General features: G+C 55.0%; 2 protein-coding genes across 2 annotated transcripts in view; both read left to right on the forward strand.

Moving 5' to 3' along the window:
- The first annotated feature begins 850 nt into the window (after positions 1-850).
- VPS72 (vacuolar protein sorting 72 homolog) lies at positions 851-7,821 on the forward strand. The gene is made up of 6 exons (XM_077319726.1): positions 851-1,056; positions 3,674-3,826; positions 4,697-4,808; positions 4,906-5,088; positions 5,919-6,063; positions 6,836-7,821. Exons 1-6 carry the CDS (start codon positions 913-915, stop codon positions 7,230-7,232), a joined length of 1,134 nt encoding a protein of 377 aa, XP_077175841.1. The 5' UTR covers positions 851-912; the 3' UTR covers positions 7,233-7,821.
- Positions 7,822-10,020: 2,199 nt separating this feature from the next.
- The window catches only part of TMOD4 (tropomodulin 4), a 37,583-nt gene continuing 29,650 nt past the window's right edge, over positions 10,021-17,953 (forward strand). The window contains exon 1 of the mRNA XM_077319737.1: positions 10,021-10,161. The gene's annotated coding sequence lies outside the window, so the exon portion shown is untranslated. The remainder of the gene's footprint in view (positions 10,162-17,953) is intronic.

Consider the following 17,953-nt stretch of genomic DNA (forward strand, 5'->3'; position numbering starts at 1 on the left):
CTCTACCAGAAATCTCAGAACAGCTTACAAACTCCTTCCCTTTCCTCTCCCCACAACAGACACCCTGTGAGGTGGGTGAGGCTGAGAGAACCCTGAGATTACTGAAGAAGAGTTGGTACTTATATGCCGCTTTTCTCCACCTGAAGGAGTCTCAAAGCGGCTTACAGTCGCCTTCCCTTTCCTCTCCCCACAACAGACACCCTGTGAAGGAGGTGAAGCTTAGAGAATTCTGACAGAACTGCTGTGTGAGAGCATAGCTCTAACAGGACTGTGAGTAGCTCAAGGTCATCCAGCTGGCTGCATGCCTGGCTCTCCAGATTAGAAGCCACTGCTCTTAACCACTACACTACGCTAGCTTTCTTAGTAACTAACTAAAAAACAAGTGTCATTTCTCCACTGGAATTGCACCAGTCCTGCTTGATTAGCTGGAAATGAGTTCGCTGCGTAATAAAAAGAACAGAATTGCAGATCAAGCACTCTGACCTCGAAGGGAGGGCCTCTCTTTGGGACCACCCCCCACTGCGTCCTTCGCTCTTCAGGCCTCAAAAAGTAAAAAAAAACCCAGGCCTCTTGCTAAGGAGGCAGGAGCGACAATTTGTTTTTCAAGCAAATGTGGTGGAATGAAATTAAAACCTTGCCAAAAAGAAAATCAGATGGCTCGTGCAAGTGAGCCAGGCCACAAACTGCGGCGGCTGGGCTAAGAAGCAAACTCAAGCGATCGAGCTGCACGGCGCTCGATTTCCTCCCCACCCCCTTCCGCTCGGCGCACGACCGCTGCCGCCTGACATCTCTCCTTCTCGCCCCCTCGGTGCTCGATTGCTTCTCCACCCCCCTCGCCAGGCCCAGGCTGTGCAGTCGCGCGCCGAGAGGCTCGATCGGCCTCCTCGCAGAAGCGGGGGAAGAAAGGCCGAGATGGCGGCGTCGGCGGCCTCGGTCTCGTCGGGCCTGGCGGGCGGCAGGGCGCCGCGGCGCACGGCGGGGAACCGGCTCTCGGGGCTGCTGGAGGCGGAGGAGGAAGACGAGTTCTACCAGACGACCTACGGAGGGTTCACGGAGGTGGGGGCGGGCGCGGTCTCGGGGCGGGGGCGGGTCTTCGCCGGCGTTGCCCGCGGAACGCTTTCTCCTAGTTGGCTGAAAGGGGGTGGATGGGCGGGGCTGCGAACCAATGGGGTGGCGTAGTTGCCAGAAGTGGGAGAATCTAAGCGCCGCCCCGGCGAAATGCAAAAGCAGCGCTAGTGGGAGGTAGACTGCCTCTGTGCGTGGAGGCTCACTTGGGACCCACAAGGTTTAATTCTGCGCATTCATTCATTTTATGACATTTATATACTGCCCTCTCTTGCGGCTCAGGGCGCCTTACAATGAAAGGTTTGTGGTGCAATACAGAGAAGGCGTCATGAACTTATAACATTTCCAACTAGCATTTATAACATTTTTAGCTGTAGAACTTTTGAAACTTTACCATTCTGAAACAGATTATTTTTTTTAAAAAAAACTGCACCTCTGAATTCAGTTCTTTTAGGAGTTATTTTGGATAGGGACTTGCCCTGAGTCTCTGTTGGGTGTAGTTGGTGATGGGAGGGGCCTCTGGGCATCCATCTATCGGATTTATACCCGCTGCTCTCAGAAACCAGCTCATGTCAGGTCACATAAAAACAATCCATACAATAAAAATCCAATAACAAACCCCAAATTAAAACTCCAATTACTTCAAATATAACAAGAACTTGGCAAAAAAAACCCCAAAATAGCCTTCTTGACTCCCCCCCCCCCAGGACATCAGGTGGACCTACCAGATCTGTGCCAGTCCTAGTGCTGCCAACAGAGAGGCTGTCGAATCAGAATGTCCTCATAGAATCCTAGAGTGAGAATGTACCGTGGAGGTCATCTAGTCCCATCCCCTGCTCAGTGCAGGATCAGCCTCAAGCATCCAGGGGAAGGATCTGTCCAGCCGCTGCTTGAAGACGGCCAGTGAGGGGGAGCTCCCCACCTCCTTAGGCAGCCCCTTCCACTGCTGAACTGGACTCCTAGAATCCTAGAGTGGGAAGGGGCCATGCAGGCCATCCAGTCCCACCCCCTGCTCAGAGCAATATCAGCCTCCAGCATCCAGGAGAAGGATCTGTCCAGCCGCTGCTTGAAGACGGCCAGTGAGGGGGAGCTTCCCACCTCCTTAGGCAGCCCCTTCCACTGCTGAACTGGACTCCTAGAATCCTAGAGTGGGAAGGGGCCATGCAGGCCATCTAGTCCCAGTCCATGCTCAGTGCAGGATCCAGCTCAAGCATCCAGGATGAGTCTGACAAAACAGGCCAAGCTGACAGAAGGTGGGGAAGAGCCTCTTTTTGGTATGCAGCTGGTCCACAGTTCAATCCCCGCCTTCTCCAGTTCAACGGACCAGGAAGATTCATAGAACCCAACTCACAGGTTTATCTCCTCACCACAGCCCTGTGGGGTAGATTGTGTTGCAATACAGTGACCTGTCTACAGTCACCAAGTCAGCTTTTTGGCATGTGGACCGGGGCCTCCCCACTCCAAATTGTGCTTGCTAACCAAGGCACTGACCAGACGAGCCAGCTCTCAGAAGCTAACCAGGGTCAGCCACTTAGGAGACCCATGAGGAAGTCCAGGGCTGCAACCTATGGCAGCCCTTCTGAATGTTCTTACCATTGAGAAACCCCTGAAACCTTATTCAGGCTTTGAAAAACCCCAAGAGTGACATGAAATATAAATATAATAAATAATAAATAAATGATTGTGAAGAATACGGTTATGAACCATAGCTGTTTACATGCCCACCCAGAGCCCCTCCCTTCCCCCTCTAAGCCCATCATTGGCCATTTGGGGAGGAGGGAGGTTGACATGACCATGTATCCTACAAATTAACTCCCACCCATTTGGGAAACCCTTCCAGGGCCATCGAGAAACCCCAGAGCTTCACAAAACCCTGGTTGAGGAAGCCTGATTTAGAGGCTGGCCATAGATTGGCTGTGACGTGGTGGCGTTTTCCATCACCACCACCACCCTGACTGTCTTGTTGCAGGGGCATGCTTTGGAGAGAGTGTTGGCAGTAACAGTGCACAACCTGATTAAAGTGTAGATATAAGTTTATTAAGGAACCAATATACTTGATAGGAAAGCAGAGAGACCAAGTTAGGCTCCTGGCTACATCACTGACAGAGAGAGAGAGAGACAGAGAGATTGAGTGCAGAACTTCCAAGATGGAGCCAGACGAGGAATTACTCTTAACAGGAGAGCAGGTGCTGACTTCACTGTACTATCGAATTGTCCTGTTGCTCCTTGCAGAGCCTTCTCTTTTTCTTTGCCCCCCAGACATGCTTTTTCCAATAGACTGAGGCTTTCGGAAGGGACTGACAAAACAGGCTAGGCCGATGAAAGGTGGGGAGGAGGGACTGTGACTCAGTGGCAGAGCCTCTGATTGGCCTGCAGAACGTCCCTGGTTCAATCCCTGACAGCATCTCTAGTTAAAAGGTGATGGGAAAGACCTCCACCTGAGACCCTGGAGAGCCATTGCCAGTCTGAGTAGGCAATTTCCGAGACCTGAGCAGACAGTACTGACCTTGATCGCCCAGGGGTCTGATCCTGTATAAACCAGCTTCAAGGGGTGGTGGTGGTTTGGGTCCAGTCTAACTGCCAGGTGTCTTGCTGGTCTCTTTAACAGGAGTCGGGGGATGACGAGTACAAAGGCGACCAATCAGACAGCGACGATGAAGTCGATTCTGATTTTGACATCGACGAAGGAGACGAGCCCAGCAGCGACCAGGATGACGAGGGGCCTAAGAGGAAGCGCAGGGTGGTCACCAAAGCCTACAAGGTACGCAACTTCTGTTCAGGGTCCCTGGCCCGAAAGAGGTGAAGTTGGCCTTGGCCAGGGCCAGGGCTTTTTCAGTCCTGGCCCCAGCTTGGTGGAATGAGTTCCCAGAAGAAGTGACGGTTGCTCGTAGCATCTGCACCCTCGTCCCTCCCACTCCTTTTTGAGATGCTTGGGGTAACCGAGATTACTGAGGGCATGGTTTCTTCCGCCGTGTATCTTTTTTTGTGGGTTGACTGAGTGTGATTTTAATTGGGGTTTTATTTGTTTTTTGTTTTTTACCCAGTTGTTGTAACCCACCACAAGTTGTCAGGGAGTGGCAGGCAATCAATCAATCAGTCAATCAATCAATAAAGAGATCAGGGCCCTGCAGGTCCTAAATCAGTTCCACAGGGCCTGTAAAATGGAGCTCTCCCCCCTGTCTTATGGTTGAGACCAAAAATAACCCCCACCATAGAATGGCTGGCCTCACCGCAAGGGGAGAGAGGAGAAGGAAGTGGAAGGAGCAGTTCCTGTCAAACTTTCCCCGTTCAGGATTTAATATGGTGGAATGTTTTAAATTTTAAATTTTTGTCTATGTTCTGATGCCGTTACCTGCCCTGAGCATTTGGAAGAGCAGGGATACAAAATAAAAATGTGTTGTTGTTGTTGTTGTTGCTGTTGCTGTTGTTGTTGTTAAAGATGGTCAGGGTCAGAACTCTGTTCACACCTCGGCGCAGTGTAGCTGAGCTCCCATACTGATGGGTCTTGGATTTGTTGATCTTCTGGAAGCTGTTCCAGTGCCTGGTATTTCACCTTCCCAGACTGAAGGCAAAACTGCTCTCTGATTTTGGTTGTGTGGCAGCTCATGGCTTATTAAAACCTCTGCTGCAGGAACCCATCAAAAGCTTGAGGAGCAAGAAACTGGACACGCCTGCCAGCAGCTCCCAGAAGGTGAGGGAGGAGAGATCCGCTCCGGCCGAGCTCCAGGACGAAGCGGGGGACAGTGAGTAGCCGGATGTGCTCCTTTAATTTTATTTTAATCCTTAAATGCAAGCGATCCGCTTATAGCTTTCCGCTGTCCCCTCGTACCCCCTGTCCAGGCCGCAAGCACATGCGCCAGTCGACGACGGAGCACACACGGCAGACCTTCCTGCGCCTCCAGGAGCGCCAGGTGCAGTCGAAGCGCAAGAAGGGGGCCGGCCCCAGCTACGACCGGCCCCTCACCCAGGAAGAGCTGCTGGAGGAGGCCAAGATCACTGAGGAAATCAACCTGCGCTCTCTGGGTGAGCCTGGGCGGTAGGTGGGCAGAAGAAGGGCCAGGCAAGAATTTGGGGAGCAAAGCCGTTTTTAAATTCTTATTTATTTATTTATTTCTAATTATATTTATATACCGCTTCTCCTGCTTGAGGCGGTTCCCATCATTAAAATACATCATTCCTTAAATAATTGCCAGTTTAAAAATTGAAAACAGTTTAGATACATCTTTCATTGCTATTCATGTGCCTCTGAAAGGAAATTTGACCTTTCACTGTTTGTGCACTTCGTATTTTATGCAGGTAAAGGTTTTCTGAATCTGAAAATACATCAATCCAGATCAGCTAAAAGCCGTTCGTGTCCCCGGGTTAGTGGGTTAGGACTATATTTGAGGGTATAACTCAGAGATAGTCAAACTGCGGCCCTCCAGATGTCCATGGACTACAATTCCCATGAGCCCCTGCCAGCGAATGCTGGCAGGGGCTCATGGGAATTGTAGTCCATGGACATCTGGAGGGCCGTAATTTGACTATCCCTGGATAACTAGTCGTTTACAGGCCCCGACCAAAAGCCTCATGGAAGAGCTCCATGTTGCAGGCCCTTCAGTTCTCCCGGGAGCTCATCTGCCCTCTTCCCTTCCCTCCCTGTTGCTGCTCCCCCTCACTGGCAGTCTTCAAGCAAAGGTTGGATACGCACTTTTCTTGGATGCTTTAGGATGCTTAGGGCTGATCCTGCGTTGAGCAGGGGGTTGGACTAGATGGCCTCTATGGCCCCTTCCAACTCTATGATTCTATGATTCTATGATTCTATAGCCTGTGTGGCCCCTTCCAACTCTATGATTCTATGATTCTATGCACAGAGACCTACGAGCGCCTGGAGGCAGACAAGAAGCGGCAAGTGCAGAAGAAGCGCAAGTGCCTGGGGCCGACCATCCGGTACTACTCGGGGGCCATGCCCCTCGTCTCCGACCTGGGCTGCAAGGAGGAGAACGTGGATGTCGAAGGGTAGGTTGTGCCGGCCTCAGCAGGCAGGGAGGGCTCATGAGCCTGGCAGGGAAAGTGTTTTGTGCCTCCTGCCCAGGGTCACGCTTGAAGGGACCTTTCACTGACCTTGGCCCATCAAGGTCAAGATTGTCTACCCAGGCCAGCAGTGGCTCTCCAGGGGATCAGGCCAAGAAAGGACTTTCCCATCCCCTCCTGCCTGGTCCTGGAGAGGAGACGACTGAGAGGGGATCTGATAAGGGTGCCATATAGAGGATCGAGCAGAGTTGTTCTCTCTTGTCCCGGAGGGACGGACTGGAAGTTAATGCAAAAGAAATTCCGTCTAAACATCCGGAAGAAGTCCTTGACAGTCAGAGTGGTTTCTCGGTGGAACAGGCTTCCTCGGGAGGTGGTGGGTTCTCCATCTTTGGAGATTTTAAAGCAGAGGCTGGAGAGCCATCTGACGGAGAGGCTGATTCTGGGAAGGCTCAAGGGGGTGGCAGGTGACAGGGGATGAGCGAGAGGGTTGTGAGTGTTCTGCACAGCGCACAGGGTTGGACTAGATGACCCAGGAGGTCTCTTCCAACTCTATAATTCTATGAAATCAAGCAAGCAAACAAACTAACAAAGGAATTCCTTTAGTTAACGGTTAACCATGATTAATGCTGTCCTGTTTTGTAAAACTGCAAAGAAACCATGTTTTTTAAAAGGGGAAATATTGTTAGACAAGAGAAGAGAGTCAAGAGGAGATGTCAGTTGGGGTCTTGACCCTGCCTAACTCTCACCCGCTTCTCAGATTGGACCAGGACGCGCAGCAACCCCCCTCAGAGGCCCCGCCGGCCACTTCAGCCTCGACCGCGAAATGCTCCCGCACCTTCATCACCTTCAGCGACGACGAGACCTTTGAGCGCCTCTTCCCGAAATCCCGCGCCCCCAAGCTGCCCGTCCGGGAGATCTGCCCCGTCACCCACAAGGCCGCCATCTACCGGGACCCCATCACCGACATCCCCTACTCCAACATCCGGGCCTTCAAGATCATCCGCGAGGCCTACAAGAAGTACATCACAGCCCACGGCTTGCCGAACGCGGCGGTGGCCTCGGCCGCCCTCGGGGTGGGGCCCCCCGTGGCCGACTCCGGCGTCCGGGCCACCAGGCAGAAGATCATCATCAAGCAAAGCGTCCCAGCCACGTAGGAGGCCACGGAGCGGGTTCCCCTTCTGCCATGCGACTGTGGACACCCCCTCCTGTGGATATTGTCCCCTCTGTGGTTGTCGCTGCATCTCTCCTGCCTCCCACTCCATGTTCCTTTCCCTTTGCAAAACCTGTGCTGCGTTTGAGCCCTGTGCTGTTGGAGAACCACCATGCCACATGCCCCTTTTGAGGCCCATGAGGGCCCTTGGCTGGCTACCTAGGACTGTCAGGGCCACAATCTGGAGCAAACAGGTTCTCCTTCACCCCACACCACCACAGGGCAGCCACGTTCATGGTTTCGTCTGAAAGGGGGACCTCTTCTTCCAACTGGAGGGGGCGGGAGCTGTTGCCACGGAATTATCAGGGTTGGGTTTGTGGGCAGGGGAGCACATTCGAACATACGGGGTACGGCGTCACTGCCTCGCTAGATCCTCTCTTCACTGACCCTAAGGTTGGCAGCGAGAGCCCTTTGGTGGCCAGGCTGGGCCAGGGTTGGAGGGTTCTTTTTAATGGGAATTTTACTCTGTGTCATTTTTATTTCTGCTGTTACTTTCCCTTTAGAAAGAAAGGAATAAAACAGCTTCAAAATGATTTCTGGATTTTGCTCATTCTCCGGACTCGTGACCTTCCAGATTGGGAGGCGTGGTTGGTGTGGACTTAGGGGTCTTATTCTTGTCTCATTGCAACCCTGCGAGAGGGCAGCTGGCTGCAAGGCATCCTGTGAGTTTCGCTGGAAACGTGGCAGGTTCAACCCGTCTTCCGAGTGCTGGTCTGACACTGACCCAGGGGTGCCTGTGGGCACCATGGCACTGCCAACACCTTCCTGGGTGTCCATCTACAACACTTAGAAAGTGGGTGGAGCTAACATGTTGTTGGGTTCGTTTGGTATTGTATCGTGCTTTAGGATGCTTAGGGCTGATCCTGCGTTGAGCACGGGGTTGGACTAGATGGCTTGTATGGCCCCTTCCCACTCTATGATTCTGTGATTCTTATATTTTTGTGTCAATTTTAATGGGGTTTTTAATGGGGGCTTTTAACTGGATACCCTCCACGAGCCTACTTGGGAGTGGTAGGTAACAAATTAAATAATAATAATAATAAATGGACTGGACTGTTTTGTGCGACAAGATGCTGGACTGGAGGGACCCTCCCTGGCCTGACCCAGCAGGGCTCTTCTGAGGGTCTTCTCAGGGGAAGGCCTCGGCCTCTCTGCCCTGTGGCTGGCCCTGCAGAGGAACTGGCTGGCCCCTGGGTGAGACGGGAGGCTGGACTGGAGGGACCCTCCCTGGTCTGACCCAGCAGGGCTCTTCTGAGGGTCTTCTCAGGGGAAGGCCTCGGCCTCCCTGCCCTGTGGCTGGCCCTGCAGAGGGACTGGCTGGCCCCTGGGGGAGATGGGAGGCTGGACTGGAGGGACCCTCCCTGGCCTGACCCAGCAGGGCTCTTCTGAGGGTCCTCCCAGGGGATGGACGCTTCCCACTCTAGGATTCCATGAGTCTAGTTCAGCAGTGGAAGGGGCTGCCTAAGGAGGTGGGGAGCTCCCCCTCCCTGGCCGTCTTCAAGCAGCGGCTGGACAGATCCTTCTCCTGGGTGTTTGAGGCTGATCCTGCCCTGAGCAGGGGGTGGGACTAGATGGCCTGCATGGCCCCTTCCCACTCTAGGATTCTAGGAGTCTAGTTCAGCAGGGGAAGGGGCTGCCTAAGGGGGTGGGGAGCTCCCCCTCACTGGCCGTCTTCAAGCAGCGGCTGGACAGATCCTTCTCCTGGGTGCTTGAGGCTGATCCTGCCCTCAGCAGGGGGTGGGACTAGATGGCCTGCATGGCCCCTTCCCACTCTAGGATTCTAGGAGTCTAGTTCAGCAGGGGAAGGGGCTGCCTCAGGAGGTGGGGAGCTCCCCCTCCCTGGCCGTCTTCAAGCAGTGGCTGGACAGATCCTTCTCCTGGGTGCTTGAGGCTGATCCTGCCCTGAGCAGGGGGTGGGACTAGATGGCCTGCATGGCCCCTTCCCACTCTAGGATTCTAGGAGTCTAGTTCAGCAGGGGAAGGGGCTGCCTCAGGAGGTGGGGAGCTCCCCCTCACTGGCCGTCTTCAAGCAGCGGCTGGACAGATCCTTTTCCTGGATCCTTGAGGCTGGTCCTGCACTGAGCGAGTGGAGGGGGGGGGGGAGCTGGATGGCCTGGATGCCCTTTCCAATCCTAGGGTTCTGTTTATTTTATTATTTAGGTATTTATTGGGAGATCTCTATAAGAACTGTTGTGTCAGAACAGCTCTAAGAGAACCATGACTGTCCCAAGGTCACCCAGCTGGAGCGGGGATTCAAGCCCAGTTCTCCAGATTAGAAGCCGCTGCATTCAACCAAACACCACGCTGGCCTGCTTTGGTCTCTCTCATATGTTTGATTGTGGTCTCACCAGCTCTTGAAGTGCCCATGAAATCCACAGATTGGCACCTGCCTTGGAAGGCCTCAGGAGGCCTCAAAGAACGAGAGTCCAGCCATTCCTGCAGCGCTAGCAGTGCCATGAGAGCCTCCGTTAACTGGGCACCATGTGAGCTGAGCACATCCAGGCTCCAGTTGCACAGAGGCCACACCATGCAGCTTGCCGCAGCGCTGTTTTGGTGGCCTAGCGCATGCCTGGGAATGTGCCTGCGTGCATGCAGACTCTGGGGAGAACCAGAGAGCGTCTTCCTGATGCACCACTCCCGTCTTGGCAGTTCTCGAGCACGGCCACTGGAGGTCTGTGGACGACTGAGGCCGGAGCCTGTATATGTGATCTCTCTCCCTCTCCCCCACCCCGCCCGCCCGCCCGCCTGCCCGGCTGGAGAGCTAAAATAATAAAATGCTGATCTCACACACTTCTCCGGCTGCCTCGCTGGTGCCCTGCCCGCCGGGTTCACACCGCTCAGGAAAAGCCAGCGGCTGCCACAGCCCACCCAAGGTAAGCCCGGTTCGGATTCTCGGGATTTGGGTTTCCAGAGGCAGGGGAGGAAGCAAAGGGGGGCTGGGGGCTGTGCCCACCTTTGGGGCAGAGTCCCTGGGGACTGGGGAGGGGGGAGCTGGAGGACAAGGGAATCACTGCTCCTCCAGCCAGCCATGCAACCCCCATTCAGGCCTGGCCCTGAAGGGCAATGAAATGAGGTGGTCAAGTCCTGCAGGGAGAGGCCTGTACCGCCCTGGACTGCAGGTGGGTGCTGCCCTTCTCACATGCACCCCCCCTAGAGACACCAGCAAAGAACTGCAGCTCCCCGCTGGTAGAAAATTAGCACGCCCAAGGTTGACGCCTGCCTGGTAGTTCTTGACTTGCAGGGAATCTGTTTGTTTTGTACATGGGGAGGGGGGGATTTAAAAATACAGTGCCTGGGCAACCAATTCTGCCCCTCTGCCCTATGCTGCTGCGTGTGCTCCCCAAGCCACACCCTTGATTGGGGGCGTCAGGGGCCAAGAACTGAGCCGTGACTCATGACAGCGCGGGGGGGGGGGGGGGCAGGGGACGGACACATGCTCCTTGAGATCACCTTACAGCTTCTACACTGCTCCTCAGAGCCGGCTGGCCAGATTGAGAAACAAAATACGGCCATTTCAGAGGGGTAGGAGAGCTAGGTTCAAGTCCCGATTTTCTGGTGAGGAGCTTTAAGGGCGCGTCCGTGGGTGGCAAACAGCGCCGTTCGGATCCACTTCCGGCAGCATCCAAATCCAGTGTCAAAGTGGATTAAAAGGGTGTTATTTGGTATGTGCAGAAGCGAGAAGCTTATCTGCTGACGGGAGCTTTGACTCTCAAAAGCTCACACCCCGAGCATCCCGGACTCGAACCCAGCTTAAACACAACCACCGGGGTGATGCTAGCAATGGTAGAAGACGGCCTGAAGGAAGCTGGGGTAGGGGCTGAAAGGGATTCCGGATGACTCCCCGCACCCCAAGAGTTTGGGATTAAGCCGATCTTTGAACCACAAAATGTTTTTTTTCACAGCAGTCTTCACAGTCCTCTCCTTCCAGGGTTGCCAAAATCTAGGTGGGGACAGGAGATCTCCAAAATTTAGACCAGGACTCCAGACCCTAGAGCTCCTTCCTGTGGCATTGGATCCCTCGGAGGGCCCAGCTTTTCCCAAATCCAGAACCTGCTCCTAGCCTCCAGGGATCTTGCAACTCAGAACTGGCAACCCTGCTTCCCGCACAGGCCCCAATTCCTCTCTGCTTTCCCCGGCATGTGAGATTGTACCCAGCGAGGTAAACAAGGGGCTTCTTATTGCAGCCCCCACGGGCTTAAAACTGCAGCCAAGGAGGAGGTGGCAGGGGGGATGCCAACCCTGGCTTGGAAAATTCCTGGAGATGCGGGGGGCAGTGCCTGGAGATGCTTGGATTTTATTGACAGCACGTGTTTGTAAATATGGGGCACTTGACACTCTTTGTGCGCATTGTTAAATATTTGCTTTTCCCCATTCTCTGTAACGATATTACAGCAACTCACCATGGATATCTATCTCCAGGTGGGGCCTGGAGATCTCCTGGGAATGCACCTGATCTCCGGACAAGAGAGATCCAACCCCCTGGAGAAAATGGAAGTTTTGGAGGATGTGCATGGGACCCATTGAGGTCCTGTCCTCCCCAAATCTGCATTTCCTGCATTCTGCAGGGGGCTGGACTAGATGACCCTGGAAGTCCCTTCCAACTCTATGATTCTGAACACCGCCCACTCCAGGCCATGCCCCCAAAGCACCTGGTGCTTCTCCACCTGGAGCTGACAGGAGATATTCTGCTTTTACTGTTGATTTCCAGACAAGAGAGAATGGTTCCCTTGGGGATGCCAGGTGGCAGAAAGAATTAGGGTTGCCAGCTCCAGGGTGGGATATGCCTGGAGATTGGGGATGGGGTCAGGGGAGGACAGGGACCTCAGGGGAATGATGCCAGAGAGCCCCCCTTCACCCTCCAAAGCAGCCTTTTGCTGCAGGAGAACTGATCTCTGTGGTCTGGAGATGAGCTGTAATAATAGATCTCCAGTCCCCGTCTGGAGGTTGGCAGCCTTAACTTACAATAACTTAGGCACTTAGTACATGCGTGGAGAGCTCTTTTCCTCTGCAGGGTTGCTGGTTGGGAAACCTTGGAGAGCTGAGGATGGAGGACCAGGACCTCATTGGGGTATGCCACAGAGCCCCCCCTCCAAAGCAGGACTTTCCTCTAGGGCTGGGGTAATCAAACTGCGGCCCTCCAGATGTCCATGGACTACAATTCCCAGGAGCCCCTGCTAGCGAATGCTGGCAGGGGCTCCTGGGAATTGTAGTCCATGGACATCTGGAGGGCCGCACTTTGATTACCCCTGCTCTAGGGGAACTGATCTCTGTAGTCTGCAGTGGAGCTGGAATTCCATGGGATCCCCAGGCCCCACCTGGAGGCTGGCATCCCTGACCCTCAGTGGGGTCCAAGGCCACAGGGTCCCCCTCCCAAGCAGCCCTTTTCTCCAGGGGAACTGATCTCTGCAGTCTGGAGAGGAGCTGGAATTCTGGGGGATCTCCAGGCCCCACCTGGAGGCTGGCATCCCTGACCCTCAGTGGGGTCCAAGGCCACAGAGTCCCCCTCCCAAGCAGCCCTTTCCTCCAGGGGAACTGATCTCTGCAGTCTGGAGAGGAGCTGGAATTCTGGGGGATCCCCAGGCCCCACCTGGAGGCTGGCATCCCTCTGTCCCCCTCCCAAGCAGCCCTTTCCTCCAGGGGGACTGATCTCTGCAGTCTGGAGAGGAGCTGGAATTCCAGGGGATCCCCAGGCCCCACCTGGAGGCTGGCATCCGTGGGGTCCAAGGCCACAGAGTCCCCCCTCCCAAGCAGCCCTTTCCTCCAGGGGAACTGATCTCTGCAGTCTGGAGAGGAGCTGGAATTCCGGGGGATCCCCAGGCCCCACCTGGAGGCTGGCATCCCTGACCCTCAGTGGGGTCCAAGGCCACAGAGTCCCCCCTCCCAAGCAGCCCTTTCCTCCAGGGGAACTGATCTCTGCAGTCTGGAGAGGAGCTGGAATTCTGGGGGATCCCCAGGCCCCACCTGGAGGCTGGCATCCCTCTGTCCCCCTCCCAAGCAGCCCTTTCCTCCAGGGGGACTGATCTCTGCAGTCTGGAGAGGAGCTGGAATTCCAGGGGATCCCCAGGCCCCACCTGGAGGCTGGCATCCCTGACCCTCAGTGGGGTCCAAGGCCACAGAGTCCCCCCTCCCAAGCAGCCCTTTTCTCCAGGGGGACTGATCTCTGCAGTCTGGAGAGGAGCTGGAATTCCAGGGGATCCCCAGGCCCCACCTGGAGGCTGGCATCCCTGACCCTCCGTGGGGTCCAAGGCCACAGAGTCCCCCCTCCCAAGCAGCCCTTTTCTCCAGGGGAACTGATCTCTGCAGTCTGGAGAGGAGCTGGAATTCCGGGGGATCCCCAGGCCCCACCTGGAGGCTGGCATCCCTGACCCTCAGTGGGGTCCAAGGCCACAGAGTCCCCCCTCCCAAGCAGCCCTTTCCTCCAGGGGAACTGATCTCTGCAGTCTGGAGAGGAGCTGGAATTCCGGGGGATCCCCAGGCCCCACCTGGAGGCTGGCATCCCTCTGTCCCCCTCCCAAGCAGCCCTTTCCTCCAGGGGGACTGATCTCTGCAGTCTGGAGAGGAGCTGGAATTGCAGGGGATCCCCAGGCCCCACCTGGAGGCTGGCATCCCTGACCCTCAGTGGTGTCCAAGGCCACAGAGCCCCCCCTCCCAAGCAGCCCTTTCCTCCAGGGGAACTGATCTCTGCATTCTGGAGAGGAGCTGGAATTCCAGGGGATCCCCAGGCTCCACCTGGAGGCTGGCATCCCTAAGGTAAGAATTTGCCTGGTGCCAGCAGGCTCGCCAACTCTAGGCTGGAAAATTCATGGAGATTTGGGAGAAAGGAGACCCTCTGCGTATTCCCAGGAGTTCTCCAGGCCCCCCCTGGAGTTTGACAACCCCATGGCCTTTGAAACAACCGCTCTGCCCAGTATCACCACAGAACTATAGAAGGGGCCGTCCCTGCAGGCTGGGAGTGGGTGGGAAAGAGCCAGGCTCCTGATCCGTGGAAGAGGCCATTGTCCCCTCAACGGGCTGGGTGTCCTTGCTCTCTACTTGGAAAGCCGGCTAAGCTGGCTCTGTTAGTGCTCAGGCGACATTGGAGCACCTGGCTGGCCGGCCGGCCGTCCCCTGGCGAGAAGGACACAGGCGGGCCTCCCTCCATGCCCCCTCTGGAGCAGGGACAGGCCCTCGGATCGGTGTCCAGAGCACAAATCCCCGCTAAGAGAAGAGCTTAGGGAAGCCCAGCCCAGGCAGTTCCAGCAGAGGGAAGGACGGACACTTTCTGGCTCGTGGTTTTTCAAAGCACTGCCAACTCTGGGGTGGGAGATTCCTGGAGATTTTTGGGGGGGAGAATTGTACGTAGGGCAGGGTTTGGGCCAAAGGAAGGAGGCGGGGTTGACAATCTGCAGGTAGGGCCTGGAGAATTCCCAGAATTACAACCAGTCTCCGGGCGACAAAGAGCAGACCCCCTGGAGAACATGGCTGCTTCCAAGGGCGGACTGCAGGGCAAGATGCACCAATGAGGTCTCGCCCCTTCCCAAGCTCCACCCCCAAGGCCTCCAAACTGATGCGACAGAGCCTGCCCACCCAAGCAGCCATTTCCCCCAGGGGAATTCTCCCAGGAGAATTCTGGAGTTTTCCAGGCCCCACCTGGAGGCTGGCAACCCTATGTTAAAGAAGCCGCCTTACACGGTGTCATATCTTGAAGCAATGAGTGGGGGACAATACCATACCAGGCCCCTTCGGTGGAGTACAGTCCTGCACCCACCAAAACAGCCTTATTCTCAGGGGTGGCCACACTGTGGCTCTCCAGAGGTCAGTGGACTACAATTCCCATGAGCCCCTGCCAGCAGGGTGGGAAATCCCGGGAGATTTGTGGGGTGGAAGCCAGGAGCGGAAACACCCCCGACCGGATGTAACGCCAAGAGTCCCCTCCTGTCCAAAAAAGCCGTTTTCTCTGGGGGAAGCGATCTTGATAGTCTGGGGAGGAGCTATAACGCCAGGAGGTCTTCAAAGTCGATAGAGAAGTCCGCAAGGCAGGTGGGAAAACTGTATTAAAGGGAAGGCTAGAATCCTAGAGTTGGAAGGGACCTCCTGGGTCATCTAGGCCAACCCCCTGCACTATGCAGGACGCTCACAACCCTATTGCTCATCCACTGTCACCTGCCACCCCCTTGAGCCTTCACGGAATCAGCCTCTCCGTCAGAGGGCTATCCAGCCTCTGCTTAAAAACCTCCAAAGATGGAGAACCCACCACCTCCCGAGGAAGCCTGTTCCACTGAGGAACCACTCTGACTGTCAGGAACTTCTTCTGGATATTTAAATGGAATTTCCTTTGAATTAATTTCATCCCATTCGTTCTGGTCCGTCTCTCTGGGGCAAGAGAGAACAACTCTGCTCCATCCTCCATATGGCAGCCTTTTAAATACTTGAAGAGGGTTATCAGACCCCCTCTTAGTCGTCTCCTCTCCGGGCTAAACAGACCAAGCTCCCCCAACCTTTCCTCATCCATCTTGGTCTCCAAACCCCTCACTGGCTTTGTTGCCCTCCTCTGGACACGCTCCAGTTTGTCTACATCCCTCTTCAATTGGGGTGCCCAAAACTGAATACTTGTAGGTTTACTCACAGTTATGCTATCAAAAAAAAAGGGGGGGGGAGAAGTAGCCTTACATTGGCAGGCAATTGATGTCCAGTGATAATTTTATTGCATGCATCACATTTTGAACAGGACAAACTTTGAGTCCAGGGGCACCTTTAAGACCAACTGGTTTAATTCTGCGTACAGGCTCCCATGTGCCTGCACACGTCTTTGGATACATCTAAACACTTCTCAGCATCTGAAGGCAGCGTGCACAGACTTGGAAGCTTCTATCCAGAATTAAATTTGGTATTAAAGGTACCACTGAACGTAAAACTTGGTTCCAGTTGCTTCAGATCAACATGGCAGTCTACACTGGCAGTCTTCAAGCAAAGGTTGGAGACACACTTTTCTTGGATGCTTTAGGATGCTTAGGGCTGATCCTGCGTTGAGCAGGGGGCTGGACTAGATGGCCTGCATGGCCCTTCCCACTCTAGGAGTCTAGTTCAGCAGTGGAAGGGGCTGCCTAAGGAGGTGGGGAGCTCCCCCTCACTGGCCGTCTTCAAGCAGCAGCTGGACAGATCCTTCTCCTGGATGCTGGAGGCTGATCCTGCACTGAGCAGGGGTTGGACTAGATGGCCTGTATGGCCCCTTCCCACTCTAGGATTCCAGGAGTCTAGTTCAGCAGTGGAAGGGGCTGCCTAAGGAGGTGGGGAGCTCCCCCTCACTGACAGTCTTCAAGCAAAGGTTGGATGCACACTTTTCTTGGATGCTTTAGGATGCTGGAGGCTGATCCTGCGTTGAGCAGGGGGTTGGACTAGATGGCCTGCATGGCCCCTTCCAACTCTATGATTCTATGAACATGGATATTCCCACGCCCCCCCCCCCCCGGCCAGCCAAATCTATTTTTTAACAGGTTTGCCTTACGTCCAGGGCTATCTCCCTTTTGAATAGATGTCTTTCCTTTAGCTTTAAGGCTCTCTGTGGTCAGGGTCCCACCTATTTGTGCGGCCGCTTACCTGCTTATGCCCCTAGGAGAGTGCTTTGCCCATGCGGGTACAAACTTACTGGAGATCTCTGGCCCCAGGGAGGTTTGCCTGGGATTGGCCAGGGCCGGGGCCGTTTAGGTCCTGGTGGAATGAGCTCCCGGGAGCCATTTAGGTCCTGGTGGAATGAGCTCTCACACTTCCACAGGGCCTGCAAGACGCAGCTCTTCCGCCAGGCCCTTGGTTGAGGCCAGGGAGTGTAAGATCTGGGCTCCCCCTTGAGCGAGCAAGACCTACGCTACTCCCCATAAATCCCCAAGGCGTAAGGCATCTTCTGGGAGCAGGGATACTCTGCCACCAATATGTTCTACTTGATTTTTATGTTTTATGGGGCTTTTATTGTGGGTCGATTTTGTTGGCCATGTGCCTATATGGGAGTGGCGGGTTATAAATTAAACTATAAATAAAATAAAAACGAAACAAACAGCTCCAGGGCTCTGCTGCCATTCATGGCTGCCCAGCAGATGTTTCCTTGGACAGCCTCCCTGCAGCAGGACAAGCTCCCCCTGTTGAATTCCCCACCATCGGGCAGCTGCACAAACACCCCCCCCCCAAGAGCAGGCTGAGTTCAGCCTCTTCCCCCATGCCTAAAGGCACCAACAGCTGTGGGGGAAGGGGGAGAAAGTCTGTCCGCTGGCCCAGCAGGCAGGAATCTTGCCAGTAAAGCTTCCCCATCCTATACGGCGAAGGCCGGGCTGGGAGGGGGAAAGCAACCTTCCCTCCCTTGACCCACATTTGAGGCACAGAGAAAGCCCTTTCCAGGCTGCCCCAATCCAGGGAGGGTCTGGCTGTGGGCCAGCCCCTTATCTCTTCCACACAACCCTCTCTTGTGTGTTGTGATGCGTCCCGCCAGCCGGCAGAGACAAGGGCTCTTTCATGGCAGACCCCGAGATAGCTGATCGGGAGGGGCCCGCCCAGCCCTCCACGAGAACCTTCCTTTCAGAGAGTGTCTCCTCTTTGGGGGGAGAAGTGGGTCAGTCCCAGGGAAGTTAATGAAAAGGCCCCAGAAGCAAACATAGACCCTCCCAATTAATGTTTTGCCCTGAGCACACAAAACGGGCT

Source organism: Paroedura picta, chromosome 1, assembly GCF_049243985.1.
Source record: "Paroedura picta isolate Pp20150507F chromosome 1, Ppicta_v3.0, whole genome shotgun sequence".
Classification (NCBI taxonomy): Eukaryota; Metazoa; Chordata; class Lepidosauria; order Squamata; family Gekkonidae; genus Paroedura; species Paroedura picta.

Bases quoted from the DNA above. Each gene is read 5' to 3' on its own strand.
- VPS72 (XM_077319726.1), top strand. From the start codon at position 913: ATGGCGGCGTCGGCGGCCTCGGTCTCGTCGGGCCTGGCGGGCGGCAGG. The intron at 1,057-3,673 runs GTGGGGGCGGGC...TCTCTTTAACAG, and splicing joins CCTACGGAGGGTTCACGGAG to GAGTCGGGGGATGACGAGTA. The intron at 6,064-6,835 runs GTAGGTTGTGCC...CCCGCTTCTCAG, and splicing joins GAGAACGTGGATGTCGAAGG to ATTGGACCAGGACGCGCAGC.